The sequence below is a fragment of the Glandiceps talaboti genome, chromosome 10 (genome assembly GCF_964340395.1).
Source record: "Glandiceps talaboti chromosome 10, keGlaTala1.1, whole genome shotgun sequence".
Taxonomy (NCBI): Eukaryota; Metazoa; Hemichordata; class Enteropneusta; family Spengelidae; genus Glandiceps; species Glandiceps talaboti.
In genome coordinates, this window is record NC_135558.1 from 18,853,243 (window position 1) to 18,875,415 (window position 22,173).

The 22,173-nt window shown below is 35.0% G+C and overlaps 1 protein-coding gene across 1 annotated transcript in view; it reads left to right on the forward strand.

Annotated features, from left to right (window-relative positions):
- The window catches only part of LOC144440719 (atrial natriuretic peptide receptor 1-like), a 43,021-nt gene extending 21,191 nt beyond the window's left edge, over window positions 1-21,830 (forward strand). Inside the window, exons 7-24 of the mRNA XM_078130100.1 lie at window positions 2,071-2,206; window positions 2,669-2,796; window positions 3,438-3,552; window positions 3,932-4,013; window positions 4,741-4,813; window positions 5,903-6,073; window positions 7,258-7,362; window positions 9,135-9,206; window positions 11,970-12,171; window positions 12,438-12,590; window positions 13,234-13,408; window positions 14,456-14,596; window positions 14,891-15,014; window positions 16,682-16,750; window positions 17,345-17,618; window positions 19,972-20,063; window positions 20,934-20,998; window positions 21,740-21,830. Of these exons, the coding sequence (XP_077986226.1) occupies window positions 2,071-2,206; window positions 2,669-2,796; window positions 3,438-3,552; window positions 3,932-4,013; window positions 4,741-4,813; window positions 5,903-6,073; window positions 7,258-7,362; window positions 9,135-9,206; window positions 11,970-12,171; window positions 12,438-12,590; window positions 13,234-13,408; window positions 14,456-14,596; window positions 14,891-15,014; window positions 16,682-16,750; window positions 17,345-17,618; window positions 19,972-20,063; window positions 20,934-20,998; window positions 21,740-21,830 (2,268 nt within the window). The remainder of the gene's footprint in view (window positions 1-2,070; window positions 2,207-2,668; window positions 2,797-3,437; window positions 3,553-3,931; window positions 4,014-4,740; window positions 4,814-5,902; window positions 6,074-7,257; window positions 7,363-9,134; window positions 9,207-11,969; window positions 12,172-12,437; window positions 12,591-13,233; window positions 13,409-14,455; window positions 14,597-14,890; window positions 15,015-16,681; window positions 16,751-17,344; window positions 17,619-19,971; window positions 20,064-20,933; window positions 20,999-21,739) is intronic.
- Window positions 21,831-22,173: the final 343 nt, after the last annotated feature.

Here is a 22,173-nt window from a genome sequence, read left to right on the forward strand (position 1 = left end):
AATGCCACTGTTTTTGGATTATTACCGTAACGATCTTACCAATGGAATTGTAAGGATCCTTAGTTTCCTTTAAAGGAAATCCATCTGTGTTCAACCATAGTATTGATTTCTACTTTTGTTTCGAACACAAACTTGAAAAGTTTACATGAAATGTTTGACTGCACACTTCACTGTCTTTGTCAACAGATTGACTCACGATTCAGTACACGTGATCTTATGACGGGCACTTATGACCCCCCCCCCCCCCATTAGGCTCACGTGGCCATAAGGACACTTGTACTGAGTGGGTTAAGCTGTTCACAAAGACTGAAGTGTGCAATCACAAAGTTCAGGTAAAATTGTTAAGTTTGTGTTTGGAACAAAAGTTCAAGTCAATACTCTGTATCATTTGTTGAGGACCAACTTTTCAAAAGCTCTCTCATACAACTGTTTTTCACATCTATACTCTTATCCTAGTCCGACCTTGACCTTTAGTCAGGAAGATTTTTCCTGAGAAAATAACGTAAATGTTCGTTGAATAATTTCAGCAAAGGGAATGGATACCTTTAAAATTTGAAAATTAAACTAGAACAAAATGCGTTGGTTTCATCTCATTTATTTAATTACACAAACATTTAAGTGTATATATCGACCTTGACAAACTCAATTTTATCAGCCACCTGTTGATTGCTGAGGATAGACTTTTGAATTAAGTTTATAATGCTCTGTTACTAATATTGCACTGAGCACTGCATAATGGATTATTTTCGTCTTCTATCATTATATGTATGATATGCTCTCCAAGGTGATTGAGCACTCTACTTGGCAAAAGAAGAATGAAATAATATATATGCACATATATATATATATATATATATATATATATATATATATATATATATATATATATATATATATATATTTGTGCATATATATTATTTCATATATATATATATATATATATATATATATATATATATATATATATATATATATATATATACATATATCCATCTACCTGTGGGTTACGGTAATAGAATCGAAGACACAAAACACAACATGTGACATTATCCATTGACGCCAATCCAAATTGTGTACTTTTTTAGAGTTTTATCGGAAGAAGCGCCATACCAAGTTTATCAAATGTAATCTGATTGAAGAATACATTGACGTAATTCAATTCAATCACTTTGATTTCATGCTACTATGACGTATCCACTTTTATTTACATTGATAGGTTTAACTAAAGAGTTTCATTTTCGAAGTGTGAATACTATTCACTTTAAATTTCACGATTTCCTATTCGTGTCATATCCATTCATGGATGTCTAAAGACGGCTTGACAGTGTTTCTTTAACGGGCCAGGGGCATTTTTATTTATTCTCATCCTGACATGAGTATATCTATTTATATTTACCCTTTCGATGATAGAGTTAACTTTTTCCTCCAATCTACCTACTCGTCTATTTACCCACCTTCTGGCCTCCCTAACTATCTGCTTACCTTCCTATCTACTTACATATTTTTACGTTATATGAATAAAACTAGACGTCAATTGTTTGTTTAGTAATTGACTCAGTAATTGGTAAACAATTTGGACACTGTATATTTAGGGAGCTAATCGTCAGAGCCAAAGACGATAATTCACCACCTCCACTCTACCATTTATCTCAATTATTTTATCATACTGTTCCCCCTTCACTCCTATCAGACCCACTCCTCTCCTCGCAGTACAACTAACAACTGAGTCACTGCATGTTTGTCAGCAGTCATTTGACTGCATGATGTTTTCCGATTTTACTGTACAATGTTGGTACTGATGGGGTTTAGCAGCGGTAGCAGCGATGGATCACCAAAATCACAAAATAAGGCAAACTTTAACTTTAATAGGTGATACAATGAGTCAAAGTAAGATGTAACCATCTCCTCATTCCATTTTCTAAAAATATGAACCTCACCCTCATCCGAGAACCGAATTTGTTTCCCCCACCCTCCTTTTTTCAAATTCCCCGGCCCTCCCCCATTTCAAGGAATTCCTGAAGGTTCCATAATTGTCATAAGTATTGGCTTCATTTTTATATTTTCTAATAGGGCAATATATATTCCCCCTTTCTCCATGACGCTGTCATGATGTATGCTATTGCACTGAATAAAACATTGGAACAAGGCGGGGACCCAAGAGATGGTGAAATGTGGCTAGGCAACGTGAAAGGGATGCATTTTGAAGGTAATAGCTTATTTCTACTGTTTCCATTAGGGCTCCACTTCGTCGCCAAGAAGTGTCAATATCCAGATCTACTTAGTAGGGTTTACTTTTATTACACTGTGATGAAAGGAATATTCAAAATAATAAACATTCTCATCGCCAAACATTCATGCAGCTTCACATCATTAAATTCTCTGGCTTAATTGTGACTTGAGACTTAAAATTCAACGTCCATTATGATTTCTCTAACATTTGAAGGCACATGGATTGATGACACCTCACATTACATTGGGAACCTGATGACACAGGTTGATATTGTCATCGTATATAGAAATATAATTAACAATCACATCTCTCTCTCTCTCTCTCTCTCTCTCTCTCTCTCTCTCTCTCTCTCTCTTTCTCTCTCTTTCTCTCTCTCTCTCTCTATATATATATATATATCTTTCTCTCTCTCTCTTTCTTTCTCTCTTTCTCTCTCAGGAATGACAGGAAGTGTTATTATGGATGAAAACGGCGACCGAGAACCAGATTTCTGGATCAAGGATCTTCGACCAAGTGGAGATTTCGATATCGTAGCTGTATCTCAGAACAATGAAAATGGTCAAAGAGTGAGTGTGTATAATCCATAATCAATTGCAGAATTATTTGTTTTGCCCCTGGAAATGCTATCATGCCTCATTCACATCATGTATATGTATTTAACCTGATTCGTGTTATTGAAGTAATCCACAATAGGCACACATGTAGTTTTGATATGAGACGTTATATACGAGACGCTTCTTGGAACTGTACGATTTGCCATGTTAGTACATATCCTTAAGTCGTCGCAGTCTTGGAGGTTTTTTGCGGCCCCAGAATTGTCGCATTTGTATCACACACGAATAATATAATGAAAGCTTTTCCAGTTGCCAGATATGATGAAAAGTGTAATGGATAGCAATAACCTTAGATACATTTAAAAAAACACAGAAATGGTCACCAAGGATCATAATCTTAAAGACCCTGCCTCGCCAGTATTGAAGTATAATTTAAACAACAACAGCAACAGCAGCATTGATAACTAGCGGTAGCTACATGAAAAGGGACAGGGGTAGAAGCCATTACTCAAGTAAAAGAAAAACGGAAACAGTAAATAGAAAGTGATGGAAATATACTTTCAGAGAAGAAAGGGCGACCATTCAATTTCCTACTTGGTATGTGAGTTACCCATAGATCAAACTGTGTTTTTTTTTATTTTAATGTCCATTAGACTTTTCATTTAACTAATTTGCCAATATGGGGCAAAGGAAAGAGTGGAGAAATCTTGAAAACTCCTAGCGATCGACCAGCGTGTGGGTTCTTCAATGAATATTGTGAAGAAAGTGGTAAGATTCGTTAATCTATAAGATTTAAATTAAGACATTACAAATGACGTAGGTGACTTTGTCACTATACGATTCGAAGATGATGAATACTTATTAAAGTCATCAGTGAAGTGAAAAATTGTTCACGTTTTGATTTCTAATTCGAGTTTCGATATTAACACCCCAACACCAAATTACAAGGTCACATGTACTTCTTTAGTGTTAATTTGTTAAACACGAATTCAGGGTTTAAAATTACGTAAAAACGGGTCATATCATCTCCGATCCGTATAGATTGGGATTTCACTTGGCCGTCGTTTGTCACGCAACTGTCTGGAGATAAATATCTATTCCAACCCAAGTCATCCAAAATCATTTTTATACCTTTTATCACCTTTAGATAACACTGTGCTAATAGTAGCTGTGACCATCGCTGGTGTTGTCATTTTGTGTGGTACAGTTACTGCAATAATGATCTACAGGTACGTTTGTCGCTTGTTTGTCTTAGTGCACGTGTCTAATATCACAGCGTTCTGAATAACTACGGCCCATGCACATTTTCGACGACTGTCACCATACAAAGCATACTGTTTACACGTAAATGAATTTAAAAGCAAATCTTAGCGGATTTATACGTAATATATAGAAATTCGTCACTATGTGTTTTTTTATATAGTCGTGCTGCTAGACGTTGGGGCTTTCTTCCGATATAATAAGCGAACGAAGTTCGCTTTGATGTCGGAACGCTCGAACGAGAGCGACCTTCGGTCGCTTGTCGTATTGTATCGGAAGAACATCCGAGGTCTAGCAGCCAGACCAATTGTTATACTGCAAAAAAAAAAAAGTTGTGCATAATCACCACTCAGAAAGGATATCACAGTTTCTTATATCTGGCTCTTGTAGAAAGTCATTTCATAAACAATGATTGCAGCATGAAAGACATTCTCCGTATGGGTGACCCTATGTTTTTATTCATGTTTCTCATTACCTCTTCATAACAACTATGGGTCGTTCGATTGTAAAAAAGTAAACACATTCATCTTGTTTTTTTTTATGTTTCTCTGCCTTTCCATTTCCTCCTCTCTATCTTCTTTTTATTGGATTCCTGGTAACAAACACTTTCTTCTTGATGATATTAGGATAATTGTGATGTAAAGAGAACGGGCCACTCTTCATTTCAACTAACACATACATTTTACATTTTTTCAGAATGCGCTTTCGTAATGATCATTTGACGTCCCTTTGGCAAATCAAATCTGACGAAATCAACATATATCACAAGGTATGTGAAACGTCATTACAAGGGGTGTGAAATATCATCAACAATTAATTTGAGGGAGGGGATGAGGGTCACGTAATATTTTACTCATGATTTGAACTAAATTTACCCCAGGGGCAGTCATTTACCAAGCACACTTCCAAATTGTCTGTGGCCTTGTCGTAATAAGTTCTTAAACCGATGTTTAATATCATGAGATGGATGACTGCCAGAGAATGTGTTTGTTAAATCTCTTGAAGGGTATAGTATTGAAGGCAATAATCAAGTATTGTATGGCTGTCAATATTGTGTATGGTTTGTAATTCTATACCTGTAAACGACTTCCTACATGCCTTCGATTCATTGTCATAAAAGTGCTAACAATTGGAGGGGACACCCCATCCTACCCCCTCCCCGCTTGCGGTCATGGTCATGTTGTTTCATTCCCAAATCAAGATTGCAATTGAAAGCCCTGCTGGCCAAGTATCCCCAAGTATAGATTACAACCCAATGTGTGTTGTACTATGCATCTACGTATACAGGAAGCAGGACGGGGACTGGGGACACCGTACGTATAAATGTTCTTATAATAATCCAACTGTAGCCTTTGAGGGGTGTACGAAAATTATTAGGTTAACTTCGTGGAAGGGGGGGGGGTAATTGACGTAGGTTCTGCTCGTTCCCTAAGACTATATATAGATTGAATAGTTCCGTCATCCAATATAAGTTTAGAAGTTCCTAGCTACCATACATGCATGGTATATCACTTAATTTGTCAATTTAATTATGCAAATGGACCATTTAAATAACAAACACAGATCGACCACCTATAGAGGACACGTTCACTTTGTTAGTAATGTAAGTACTATGTGAGTACCATGTATCAATCAAATGAACCGTTTTAAAGGAAACGGTATCAATGTGTGACACAGACAAAAATGCCCTTGATTTCTGAGAGGATAATGTGAAGTAATATGTGATACATAACTTTGTGAACTTTACACCGTTCACATTGGGGACATCATGTTGGCGGGGGGTGGATTACTTTCTCTTCGGTATCGGTAACTTATAACAACGCGAGTTATAAATCTGAACTTCAATTTAACCTTTCAGGCAAACTCGATGCTGGGAAGTATTCATTCTAGGTCTTCCAACTTTGCCCAAGGAGATGTTGAGAAGGCATTGACAAGTGTTGGAATGTACCAGGGTGTACTTTGTGCTGTTAAGAAATTAAACATAGAAGTTGTAAACCCGACCTTTGAAGACATTGAAGAGATAAAAAATGTGAGTAATTTTGAAAAAAATCTTCTTGGAAATTGTTCTAAGCATCTAAGCAGATTGATATGGGAAGGAGAATAAAGCACCGAAGGGCACTGTTAAAATGGTCTGTGCGTCTGCGAATCTATAATACATACTTTCTCAGCCATGCAATATCAATTTTTTTCCAAACCTAAGACAAAGATGATATGTCATATGGGACGTATGCATGTCACTTTGTTTTGCGACATATTTAAATTTGACCAAAGTGTGGTCAGCATAACTCAAAAACTGTAATAACTAGAGACTCATGATCAGTTTAAGTGTCCACCTTTATTATCAGCTACAAAATATCTTTATTAAGACACTGACCTTTGAATTTAACCTTGAACGTGAGGGTCATCTATAGCATTTATGTATAGCCAGTTTCTTGAAACAAAATATATTGAGTACTTTTGGTACTCATAACTTTTATCTGAGTAGTGGCCATATTTGTAGTGAACAATCATGATTTACTGCATTACTCAACAACCGCAACACGTGGAGGCTCCATTCAAGTGTCTATATCTATATTAGGTTTAAACTACACCTTGACTTTCAGGGTTACTTTTCAAAATCCGCCATTTCCTTTATATCACAGACACTGTTATTTATTAATTTCCACTAATTTCTTTTAAAATGATGTCACAATTTAGTGAAATAGAGGTAAAGTATGTAAACGTCTGTGTGTTCAATAAAGACTGGTTTTACCAAAATTCAGAGAATAGATGTCATCGCATATCGTTTTTCAGTTATGCACATTCTTTGAAAATTCATCCTGACTGATCAGGAGACGTTTCTGTCTGCACATCATGACGGCATATGGTGTGTTTAACGTCAAAAATGTTGTAGGTTAATTAGAAGAGTTTAGATCGTTTATGAACGTATTAATTACGTGATGATGTTTGACACCATGATACCTGTTTAAAATCGATCAGGATATTTCAAACTTGCAAAGAACTTCGGTGACCAAACTGATTATGAAACTCATTGTTTTAGATATATTTTTTTGTATTCATGTATTTAAAATATATTTGAGTGCACATTTATTGTGGATGATGGCAACGAGGAAATGTGAATGGGGTCAGACAGTAAAAGATATGAATATAGAATCCAATGTCATTGGCAATAACAATTTTATTGCATACTTTATTGTGTTACATTTCGGACAGATGAGGAATCTAAGTCATGAAAATATCAACAAATTTTTCGGAGCATGTTTTGAGCCATCCAACAATCTGTTAGTGACGGTATACTGCCCCAAAGGAAGCTTGGCGGTAAGTGTAATAATTCACTTTTGACTGACCCCCTATACCATGCCATTATGTCTGCAACAATGCTTTGCAAGTCAGTCTCCCCAGTGAGATGGCCTAATGTGTATGTATGTGTGTGTGTATGTATGTATGTATGTATGTATGTATGTATGTATGTATGTATGTATATGTGTATGTATATGTGTATGTATGTATGTGTGTATGTATGTATGTATGTATATATGTATGTATGTATGTATGTACGTACGCATGTTAATTTTACGCACACATTCAGATGTTCAACTATTATATTTACCAATTTAAAGACACTTGATCGGATAAGCCTTACTAGAAAAGTTCTATGATAGGTAAGTCCTTAAGAATAAATCATTCGACTCACATTTAGAAGGAGTAGTAGTTTATTGTCAATCACATTTACTAAAAGTCTCTATAGCAAAGCAATAACTCAGATAGGATTGCATCAAACTATGTTTCACCGCTGCCGCAGGGAGAAAAGTTCAACCTATAGATATCTCCGCAAGGTAAAGCCATTTACTCGAGAATAACATAAATGCATATAGCGAGATGTTGCACATAAAGGTGTGATTTCAATTAACAAATGCAGCCATGCATCTCTACCCCTGAACATTTTCTTTAAAAATACTAGAGTGGATATCATACCCAGGTATTCACAAAAAAAGAAATATGTTCGGCATTCCCTACAGCAATTACCAAGAAGATGGAGAATTCTCGGTGTGTTTCAATATCTGTTCGTGTATATAAAAGGAATTTCTTTCAGGCAAAGGGAATGTGTATAAGTATACATAGAACTGATCGCTCGAATTGTATCTAAGGATGATTCACTTCCATTTCAGCGTGGATGATACGTATGACCATACAATATAAAACGATCATACAACGGAAAAGAAATCCTCGGCGAAAGACGTGTTTACGTTTCCATACCATTTTCTTCTTACTAGTTTAAATTGAAAAAGGTTATCGAAAAGCGCAAGATTTCGATAGACAGCGCTTCCAGTTTTATAGTCACATTGAATGATGTCATTTTCAATCTTGGAGATCTAGTCAAAATTCCAATCTAACAGGCTGCTAGCACGTCGACGTGATTTTCCATACTAGTGATTTCATTGTCGATCGATGATTCAAATTACAACCACTCTTTATCATAAGAGATGGTCTGTCATATGTGACTAAAAAGTCTACTTTCGGTAGTGAACATTAGTATTGCAGTAACAATATATAACGCTATATCTGTTCAAAGTATATACAATTGTATATATAATTAATTTTGATTTGCAAAACAGACTATTTCCTCAGATCTCATTTTATAACCTTGCTGCAGAACAATTGAACCACACGTAATGAGGCGATTCCTTGACATTTGGGTGAGGGTAGTATAGATACCCTGCCAACTGTGATGGTGCGATTGCGATTTCTTCTTAACCAGGATTTCAGTATCACTTTTAAAAAAACGAGATTCTATATAGGAAATATTTATTTTTTGGGTTTAGGATTAAATTTTAATTAACCACCACACCACACCACCACCGCCACCTCCACCATCACCACAACCAACCACCACCACCACCATGAAGCCCCACCAACCACCACCAACAACAAGGACAACACCGTCATCTCAGATATTCTATCTTTAACCGGAATGCAATAGAACCTTAACATATAAATACAATTTCAATCTCCATATTTCAATATAAATCATAAGAAATATCCAAAGAAACATCAATGAACTAATTTTCATTTTATTTACTTACTTTCAGGATATCTTGGAAAATGATGATATTAGACTCGACTGGATGTTCAAGATTTCGTTTATAGCAGACTTGAACGAGGTAGGTGATCATAGAGTACTGTAAAAATAAATATACAGAGTTCGAACTGTAGATTTCTGCCTTGAATGACAAGTTTACTCGTCAACTGCAAGGTCTTACTTTTCATGGTCGCCGCCATATTGGAAATTACCCAGAGTGCAATGGTGTGTGTACTCGTTGCCGAGTATTGACGAAGGAGTGAGCGTCAAAAGTTTGTTCAGTTTTCCAAATAAATGTGAATTCAATGTAATCTTACTGGTGTGAACTATTGGCAAGCCTCGGGTGATCGCGTTAACGATCCGATTTCATTCTTATTGACACACTAAGTTCGCATCTGATGTATATATTCATAGACGTCTTCACGAACACCGGGTAGTAAAAAGATTTTTACACTGACAAGGCAGTGCTGAAGACGGAATGTCCAGAGACAGTCAGAGAACATGATGTCTGGTGTGATTTTACCATTGAATTGAATAGGAGGAAAATGAAACGCTGTAAACCGTAAAGTAAATTCATAGAACGTTTTCTAGGCCTCATGGTCAAACAAGACAACACAAAAGACTGCTACACTTAGCCGTGACGTCTTCAAAGCAATCACATCATGTAGAGATACATTGTAGACGATGCTATGGTGTGTATGTCCTCACAGGTGTTATATTTAATAGGGGATTGTTGGCTAACCGCGACGCGACTTTTAACATATCCAACGGCGTGTGATTTACGTATGTAGTCGTATCTCCAAGTCAATGTTCCTGCTTTCTGTAGTAAATTCTATCATCAAAAGTATCCAACGCGTTACAATATATACTTATGGTTTCCCCATTTTGTTCGTTTTACTGACACTCACTATAGTATCCTATCATTACGTCACAAACCTTATAGCACCATATGCTTAATCATAATGCTTATTTCGCATATTAATTTCAGTGTCTCTCACTCGTATCAACTATTTCTATTCTGAATCAATGAATGAATGTAAACAAGGTGAACAACAATCTGTGACTAAGTTGAAATGAATACATATAATTGCAGCTGAATATACATACATACACACATACATACATACATACATACATACATACATACATACATACACACACACACACATACATGCATGCATACATACATACATACATACATACATACATACATACATACATACATACATACATACATGCATGCACGCACGCAGGCACGCACACACACACACACACACGTACACACACACACACACACACACACACATACACACACACAAATCATGGACATGAAGCTGTGTGACTGATACACAATTATATTAAGGCCATTCTATGGGTGGAAATTAAATTCTTGATGCGTTTAGTTTTCATGACATGGAGGTATCGCATGGATCTATTTTTGTTTGTAGTCATCTGCTGCTTTATCAACGGTTACTGGTAGAACTGACTGTGGTGTACATTTACTGAACAATCCTATCAGAAACCTCCACTCTCAAAAAGCGAAAGAGATCTTCGTAGAATTCCACGGTGACTGAACAAAACAAATGAATTTGTCCTAAATCCAATGCAAACTGTGTTATACGCACGAACAAAGCACGACTTCCCATTTTATTTATTATGTTACACGTACCTGGTATGTATCTAAAAAAAAAATAAAAGTCTCAAAAACATACACACACCTTTGGAAATGGTGAAATATAATTCAAGAAATAAAGATTTCTTGAATTACCTATCGCTGCGTCTCCAGAAGATGCGATGGTTGTATGTGCGAATATTTATTTAATAAAGTGCTTTTGATTTTGATAAAAAATCCATGGGGAGCTAAAACTTATTTCAAAATGTTAAGAATTGTTTATTTTTACTGAAAATCTTCTTACTTCTTTCTCGCTGTCTTATCTTCAAAAACACATTGTCAATTTCACTATCAGTCAATCGTTCCAGATCACGTTGTATTTTGAACAGGTATGGATTTGGCTATGCCTGGTTAAACCAGGGTGTTTGAAACGAATTCGAAAAGAACATTATTCTTGCCCTATCACAAAGGGTTAAAGATTCCTGGCAATAGGAATGTTGGGAAGAATGTTCAAGTGCAAGTCGTTTATATTTATTTGCCAAATCAAAAGATATCACACACTAGAAAACTATCTTCTTAATATTCAAATTAATAAGTTGCGCTGTTCAATTCAAGTCACCAGCTGGCAATAGAAACGGGTCGGTATAAAGGATTTGACCATACAGAGAGGATTTGTGAACTATGCGAGTCTCGTTCTATAGAGGACGAGTTTCATTTTCTTTTTGAATTCTCACTTTATTAAATTTAATACATACATACATACATACATACATACATACATACATACATACATACATACATACATACATGTCAGCATTTCCTCTCGTGACATGAGGTTTATAGGATGTGGTGAGGGGGTTTATATTATAGCTAAAATGATGTAGGCTTGGTGTTTCACTAATGTGACATTATATTTTATACATACCCTAAGACAACTTCTAAATGCAAAAGAAACAATTACATAGGTGCCTTACACAGCGGGGGATGCAAACATAGTGAAGTTTAAATGTTAAAATCTCTCTCTCTCTCTCTCTCTCTCTCTCTCTCTCTCTCTCTCTCTCTCTCTCTCTCATGAGACAACCCTCGTTTTTATTGTTGATTTTAGAATTAACACAACGTGGATATGTTTTGTTATGAGTTTGTATCAATTAAACCTATTTGCCCATTTGTAAAGACAGTCGATATGTTCATCCCTTATAGCAGATCAATTCTTCCTATCTCACATTCATTTAGGGGTTAAACTTTCTTCACAAGTCACCACTTCATTCCCATGGTAATCTAAAATCGACCAACTGCCTGGTAGATAAAAAATGGGTGTTAAAGATCTCCGACTACGGCTGTGGAAGAATCCGTGCCAAGGAAAGTGAAGCTTGTAGAGACCAACAGCATGGCAACAGTGTTGTCTACAGTGACGCTGTTGAAAAAATATGGCAGAGTAAGTTATCAAAATTCCAATCAGTTTTTTCCTTCTTTCTAAGATTTATTGTTCATTGTAAGGATGTCATTTTCCTGGAAAGGACTCCGCAGACATCGCAAACAGATGTCATTTTTACCTGAAAAGGCAAGCTTCACGTTCTGTATAATTTGGTACATACATCCATGATGTGATGATGGTCGATATGAATGTTTGGGTGTTTTAACCCACCATCACTATGTATTGATAAGTAGATGTATATGGTTATTTTTTTACTTCCTTAACAGAGTTGTTGTGGACAGCGCCAGAACTGTTACGAGATATGAATAGACCACTAAATGGATCTATAAATGGAGATATTTATAGCTTTGGGGTCATACTACAAGAAATAGTACAGAGACGTGGGCCTTTCCCGACAGAAAAACACATGTTTTCAAAAGGTGTGACTTCTTACATTACTGTATTGTTTACTCTACCTTCACACTCACACACACACCACTATGTACGTATGTATGTATGTATGTATGTATGTATGTATGTATGTATGTATGTGTGTGTATGTATGTATATATGTTTGTATGTATGTATGTATGTATGTATGTATGTATGTATGTATGTATGTAGAAAGAAATGCATAAATTTAATATAATATAAAATATAAAAAAATATAATATAAAATATAAAATAAGTAAGATTAGACTGGGAATGACGTGAATAATCTATTAAATTCCAAGGGGTTCCAGCATTCCGAGACGGAAAATGATTTCCTCTTCCTTCAACCTCAATAGTTTCTCATCACCAGAAACCTTACAAATTCCTGAAATAGACATGGCTAATACACTAATATATATATTGTATATATATATATATATATATATATATATATATATATATATATATATATATATATATATATATATATAACACGGTCTATAATGCATATATTCGGGTATGTTAGCAGTGGTACGAATGTGTGAAAAAACATGTAGTAATCAATTATGTACACAACAACTTATCGGGTACATCAACAGTATTATTATGTCATTGAGTACAAAATGATAGTTATATCTTGTACATTTTCAGATATTGTCAATCGTGTTAGAAGTGGTGAAACACCACCATTCAGACCTGATATATCACCCATGTTATGTGAACCAGGAATGGCGAGTATGATACATGCATGTCTAGCTGAGCAAACTGACATCAGACCTTCCTGTGATAATATCAAGCATCGACTCCTAGAACTAAACAATGGCGTGTGAGTAAAATACGTATGATACTTTCTGAACTTAATAATGTTTAGATTATACGAAACCAACATTCTCTTAAAGAACCAATTATCATGTTTGTTATATTTATTGATTATAACGTGATGTGATGTGATGTGATGTGATGTGATGTGATATGTAGTGTAGTGTACTGTTGTGATGTCATGATATATGACATGACATAGTGTGACATGACGTTGCATGGTATGACATGATATGATATGGCACGGTATGACATGACACGACATGACATGACATGACATAACATGATATGACATGGTATGACATCACATCACATCACATCACATCACATCACATCACACGACATAGTATGTAATCACCTAATTTACCCAAGTATTACAAAGCAAACTTCAGTGATATTATTAACAAAGAATGAGCTATAGAATTCATCGAAACCTCTGTGTAATACTTTTGTTCAAAAAACTTGTTGCACAGTGTTTAAACGTGATAAGCCTTGCAATGAAAACGTAATTCCATTGTGAGTTTCGTAATTTGGCGCCATGATAATCTTTTGCGATACATATTTTACGCCAACGGCACAAAATGTAAGTCCTAATATCTCTTATATTCTATGACGTCACACTGGGAATAATGTCGTTGGAGGAGGTATAAGTAGCACAAAGCAGATTATGTAACACCCTGTTATAATTTTTTGGATACGAGGATTGTTCTGTTGCATGCAGTTATGTCTAGTACCTATATCTTACTTAGTTGGCCTCAGTGTGTTACATACATACATACGTACATACATACATACATACATACGTACGTACGTACGTACGTGCGTGCGTGCGTGCGTACGTACAGACAGACAGACAGACAGACAGACAGACAGACAGACAGACAGACAGACAGACAGACACACACACACACACACACACACATACATACATACATACATACATACATACATACATACATACATACATACATACATACATAATTTTGAAAGCTAAAAATCTATATCTTGACATATTATCAATACTGTACACCTAATATCACATTTATTGCTACAGAAAACCAAATGTCCTGGATAATCTCTTACAAAAGATGGAGAAGTACGCAGATAATCTTGAAGGATTGGTAGATGCCAGAACTAAGGAACTCATGGAAGAAAAGAAAAAGACAGACATGCTACTCTATAGAATGTTGCCTGCGTACGTATATAACATAAGACCGTTACGTCTTTGATTCTAGTAAACCGATTATATGAACTTTTAACTAATGACCTTTTCTGTTCGGGGGATTATATATTACACAACCAATGATTTCTCTCTTAATCGCCCTCAGAATGTGCCTTTAGTACTCGCATGGCATTAGTATCGTATGTAAAATAAGGAGATTAATAAAGGATTTTGACGTCATGGATGTTGTAACATACAGTCGCTGTGAGTAAGTGAATATTCCTTAGTAAGAATAGCTCATTGAGCGTTTTCTTTATTCTTTCATAGGAGTGTAGCTGATCAACTAAAAGTTGGCAAAACTGTAGATCCTGAGACTTACGACCAAGTGTCAATTTTCTTTTCTGATGTCGTTGGATTTACTCTCATATCGTCACACAGTACACCGATGCAGGTATTAAAAGCTTTTCTGCTCTAAAGATTTCAGAAAAAATCAAGGGTATGCTTAAACTTATGACCAAATCAGCATTACTACAATATTTCGATTAGGCGGCACCCTGTTTCTGTTTTTTTGGGTTTTTTTTCATTCACATCTCCCACTATACTGTTGTTGCCAACTACAACAGACAAAATACGGGCACTGACGGCGCGCATGCACATGAAATGTTATTATTATAATAATATATTATATTATATTATTGATTTGATATTGAGCAAGGATACGCGCCGTGCTGATCAAAGTATCCTTGCACCGAAAGCATATAATCAAATATCAAGGCTATAATATTTGTTATTACATGTCTCCACAGATATTATTTTCATACGAGAAAGTTCAAAGTTCATGTCAGGAAATTTGTAATTAGAGAATAAAACTTGACTTTGCAATTGCGCTCTGAATGTCCTACTTAATTCGACACTCTTTGCTATAAAATAAGAACAGATTACTATATTTAGATGTGCTGTTACAAGGTCAACCACATTTATATAACTTTGAAAATAAAAGGTAATGGCAAAGGTAACAAATTAAGACCCCTTAGGTCACTCGTATTTTCATTGGCGGAACGAAGAAGAATATTGGGGAATAACATCTAATTATCGCAATGTGGTCCCGTTTTTTAAACTTCCTTGTTCATCCAAAGGTGATGTTGATGTGTGTTCACAATAAGATAACGGGTATCACTTTATATGTTTTTTTACGTAATTCACAAAGACCCTTGTGTGATGCGTAAAAACATCATTTCGACCCATTCAAACTCTCTCCACTGGTTTGGGAGTAATACGTACACAAGTTCTTAGTGGCAAATATCGTGATTGCTATATTTGATTCAGTGATCCATTTCTGTTAATTTATTCCTCAAAATGTTAAATCTTGGACGATATTGATGTTTCATATGAAACACATATTGAAAGAAATATTATTCAAGAAAAAGTACTTCATAATCTGTCAACCTCGTATTGTTCAAATGTCAAACTTAGCTGTTAGTTCTTTTTGATTTGTAATTTATAAAACGATTATAATTTGGCTACCACCTTGAAAAATTATGTCAGGCAACGTATATCTAGTCTTTGTTTGCAACGCAATAAATCGTACCAAAGATTAATAAATGTGCGAAATGTTTGGCATTTTACATACAGTAACAAACCGTGTACACATTTCTTTCTAGCTTTTTTGCAATATATTAAGTTACAAACACTTACATGGTCTATGTTGTTTAACATTGATTTTTCGAGAAGGACGCCATGATAACATTGTTTAATAAGTTAAAAACCCTATCCTCATCCATATGACCACTTTGAAAGTTTACGATGTATCTAAAATGTTTGAAAGTTGACAAGCATCATTTGAGTACAGAGCAATGTACTGATAAAACAATGGCAAGTCCTCACCAATGACCACGTGATATTCATCTCACTATGCGTTTCTCATACATGATGCATATCAATCAGTTATCCCTTGCGGCCGTGCGAAAGACACGAATTATACTTAAAAAAGGACAGGGTATTGTTATTCTTTTGTAGACAGAACAGTTTTGAATGTTTGGAAAATATCATAAAATGACGGTTTTGTTAAGCAGAATATTTATTATACCCATGTCAATATCTTTCATTTTCATTTCACAGGTTGTGAATCTTCTCAATGATCTTTATACATTGTTTGATGAAATAATCCAGACATTCGACGTGTATAAGGTAAATTATTATTTCATCAATGATACTTTGCATATATAATATATCAAGATTCGAATTTATTGTAATGATGAACTATGATTAACGAGCAGACGTCATGGCCATGTACGATGGGCTATATGGTACATACATACATACATACATACATACATACATACATACATACATACATACATACATACATACATGCATGCATGCATACATGCATTCATACATACATACATACATACATACATACATACATACATACATGCATGCATGCATACATGCATTCATACATACATACATACATACATACATACATGCATGCATGCATGCATACATACATACATGCATGCATACATACATACATACATACATACATACATACATACATACATACATACATACACACACACACACACACACACACATACATACATACATACATACATACATACATACATACATACATACATACATACATACATAAGCTATTCTGAAAAGGATCAAATTAAGTCTTTAATGACCGATATTAAGTATTCTTACTTAATGGTGAGTAACTTTGTAATCTGTTTCTCTAGGTTATGAATATGTTTTCTTGATATTACCTTTAAGGTCGAAACTATTGGTGATGCTTACATGGTTGTTTCTGGTTTGCCAAAAAGAAACAATACTCGACACGCAGCAGAGGTTTCCAACATGTCACTTGCTATGCTAAAAGATATACAGAACTTCAAAGTCAGACATATGCCGGGAGAAACTGTTCAGCTAAGAATTGGCATACATACAGGACCGTGTGCAGCTGGAGTGGTTGGGTTATCTATGCCGCGATATTGTTTATTTGGAGACACTGTCAATGTGGCTTCAAGAATGGAGTCTACTGGAGAGGGTAAGCAATTACGCATCATATCTGTCGTATAAAATGTTACTAAGATAGTGCTTATGTGCAGGTTTTGAACGTCTTGAAACCGAGAGGGTATTAATAAAACTAAACAAAATTCTTTAAGAACACCAATATGCTTTTCGACAAAAATACAACACAAAGCAGTCACTAATAAATCTAGCCAATTATCTGATCAAACAACTAGATGATTTAATCACCAACAACTTACCACATCGTCTAACAAACTACTATCAGCTACCTTCTCACAATTATAGTACACGCTATAAAAACAGAGAAAATCTGTATGTTTCAAGTGTCAACACATTCATTGGTAAATTTGCTATATCTTATACTGGTCCTCTCTTTTGGAATTCAATACCAGAGCAAATAAGAGCTAAGTAACTCAAAACTCATTCAGGTACTCCCTCAAATACCAACTTCTGCAACATTAAGCTTACATATAATATTGTAATATTGTATATTTTTTTACTGTTGTATGTATGTATGTATGTATGTATGTATGTATGTATGTATGTATGTATGTATTTATGTATGTATGTATGTATGTATGTATGTATGTATTGTAAAATTTATTTACTTACTTAAATGTATGGATTATTTATTTATTTATCAACATGTCAGGACATCTTCTTGATACACTGCCCACCAAATATCTTACAGTAATTACAACTGCAATGTATAGTGACTATGGGAACGGACTCGACTAGCATTTGTTATTTTCCGTTTCCCTTTACCATTTATTGCACTACTAATATATAACATTATCCAATGTGATTTGTAACTTGTCAAAAAAGGGTGATAAAGTTGAAGATGAAGTTAAATAGACCACTAAATGGAGCTATAAATGGAGATATTTATAGCTTTGGGGTCATACTACAAGAAATAGTACAGAGACGTGGACGTGGGCCTTTCCCGACAGAAAAACACATGTTTTCAAAAGGTGTGACTTCTCACATCATTCTACCTGAATGTATAGTTCACACATACATACATACATACATACATACATACATACATACACACACACACACACACATACACACATACATACACACACGCGCGCGCGCGCGCACGCACGCACGCAGGAAAACACACACACACATACACACACACATGGGATCCATGTAGGTGAAATCGCGCATTTCAAATCAGCTCAACATACCTATCTAGCTCAAGTTCAGAGTCCCAAAACGTTTTATTTTAGTCGAAAAAAATAAATACATATTGCTTAAAATCAAAGTTGAATGATTGAAAGGCATAAAATATGTTCTGATCATGTCTTCTCCTTTAACGAATCTGCTTTTAGGGAATTTCAAGGCAGGAGAAATAACACGTTTATAAGGATTCTTTAGAATAATCAGAATTAGATTTCGTAAAGTTAGAATAATTATAGAACCGAAGATATTACAATGCTCTTCCCAAATAAAGACCTTAAATGTTTGTAACGTGGTGCATTTTCAACCGATCCGTAACCTAACATATGGCATCGAGTATGATGACGCAAGCATTATACGTGCCTTTGGTCGGCAAATGTCTAGTGAAATAAATTATAGCACATTTTTCTGTGAAAAGTATTGATTATGGATATTTAGATTAATATAAGTGCAATCATCACCGTGCTTAATTGTTTATTGATTTGATTAATGTCAGGTTGATAACATGCTTTGTTATGTTGTCATAGAAACAAGTCAATATTATACAATCATATTACATTCATTTATTCATTATGTTTCGCTACATTACACATTTTAATATATTGTAATTGCTAATCATATTTACTATTTCATTCCCATTTTATTATCATTTTCTACTTTACATCTATCATGTAACGATTGTAATGGGTTCTATTGGTGTTCAAAAATCGTATAAGCTTCATCACCAAGGTTACAGCTTCTAGTGTTAATTATTCTTGTAATATGAGTAACGTTCGTTTGTACGTTAGACAGCTCTTCATATCACCAGTGCAGTTACAGTAGCAGTTGCCTCGGGCATTGAATGACATTACATCGAAGGAATAGAGGTTATAGTTGTATTTTCCAAGGTAGACTTTGGGTTAAAATGGCTTTCTAATGTAACCTGACGGAAATGAATACACCCTAGGAAGTTCCAACACTAACAGTACCCTGTGTTCATGTCATACATATTTACACCATCTAATTTTCAAACAATGACCTTAACATTATCCACAAAATACTATAACGCCTGTAGTAGTAACTGTCATGCAGAGGTTAAAACCCATAGCCGACAATACTTTCAATGACGCAAATTAAACATGAAGGGGGATACTTTCAGTATCCGCTTCCAGTAGTCTAACTAATACATGCTTTGTTTTTCGTAGCTTTGAAAATACACTGCAGTAAATGGACATACAACGTCCTTGGGTTAATTGGAGGGTATAATCTTCAACTACGAGGCGAGATAGATGTACAGGTAATGTTTCAATAATTGATTTGTTTGTGATGTTTACTAATTGCTTTAGGGGTAGTACTAACACATTCTCGGGGAAAGGTTGATTAAAAATATATTTTTAAATTAGACATTAAATAGTTGCGGCGTATATATTATAAGTTATGTGAATTGCGTCAACAGTTCATGTTTATTTCATTGTTAAAATAACATTCTTTTCTCTTTTGATTATCACCTCACTTCAATCAAAATCCAAATAGTTAAATCATAGTAATAAAGATAACTGCGAAATTTCAGCCTTTGATGGGACAAAATAAATACAATGCCACTTGCTCTTTTTGTCAACTATCATAGTATTCACCGAACCATTTATGCTTTTATGAACATTTTAATTGTATGGCTTGTCAACCAGGCCATCAAGTCTCGGGCATCTGTCAAAAAAGCAGAGATTTTATGTGATCAAATGTATCACAAAATATAATATTTATAACAACTATCCAAGATACAAATATTTGATGGTTGCAATCGGAATATAAAAATCTGATCGATTCTTTTATTTACCTCATACATATTCATTTGTGCATTTTCGTTTCTTTTCGATTTTGTTGTCCCGGGAGTGATCATGGGGAGGCGGCGATCACCCGGAACACAAAAAATAATTGAAAACTACACTACAGCTGTGGAAATAGAGGTAAATAAAGAAATCAAGCCGCTTTCACCACACCAGCTTTTAATCAGAATGATGATGGTTGTAAAATACCATGTGATTAACATTTCATTTATGATGTCAACGAGGGGAGTTGGTAGTCTCGTCAAGGTTAATGTTCAGGATATAGGTGCAGTAGTTTTGTACCTGAACAAGATATAACTATAGTTCCTTCTTTTGCCATACAGGGCAAAGGTAAAATGAACACATATTGGTTAATTGGAAAGGATCCTACAATAACAGAAGGATATCAGTAAGTAGGTAATATTGGCTACATTGATGTTGAGCATGACAAGGTAGCCTACCTTCTTGACAGACGGCTGACTGCGTTACTATGTTGGCGATCCTAACTATATTCCAAATTTCGCTTTACAGTCATGACTTAGAGCAGGTAGTGGTGAAGGCACATCACACATAGCATATACAAACAAATCATATAAATTAGCATAAGTGGAAATTGTTATACAAGACACCTAATTATGGATTATTTGCGATTCAAATATGTAATTGATTATTCGGTCAATCAGGTTCTTTGTACGGATGTCAGGAAATACTAGTGGCTCTAAAGTCCCCAAGGAATCTTTAAAGGACGTGCGAAATTTAGAAAAAACAAAATCAAAATGGTAATTTCGATTCCTGAAATAGTAGTGGTGTCAGCCGTCATTCAAGACTAAAGGTAGGTTATGAATAACGGCGTGGAATTTAAAATCAATCTGTACCCTTAATCATCATTTTTTCAGATGTTACCAACACAATGAGTAATGACTCTCACTTTACATATAAGGTGAAAACAAAGTAGAATCCGCGTCTCATTTTTAAAAAAAAAGATGCTTACTTGCCTTTGCCCTTTAAACGTAGCATTGGCAGATTTTGAAATCAATTGTTGGCACCTGAAGTTAGGCAACTCAGACAAAAAAAAATAGTTGGTATCGCCACTGAAATGCCCACTTTTACATAATAAGTAATACTTGTACTGCTTTAATTTGTTTTAAAGGTCAAACAAAGATTCATCGTCCTCTAGAAGATCTCCTGTTGGTTGTCATGCAACAGATAACGAAGGCATAGCAATCGAGGACGTACAGTAACTAATTGCCCAATTGAAGAGAACATCCTAAATGTGAGAAGTCAAATAATTCATCCGTTCTGGTGAAATTATCATTACCTGCAATAGAGACTTCATATAATGCTAGAAGTGAATTCGTGGTATATTGAGCACGTCTTTGTAGTAATCCGCCAACCTCCTTTAATGACGATATTAAAAAATGCATGTTACTGTTTGATGAAGGCAACAAGGGTTCAGTGGTACATACTTACAATGCGGCGTCTTTAAATTTTCTCAAAACTCGACCATATGTTTTTATTTCTTGATCGTTCTTATTTCTTTGCTTTCTCATTATTAAACCTTTCTCTTAACAAGATTCATTTTAA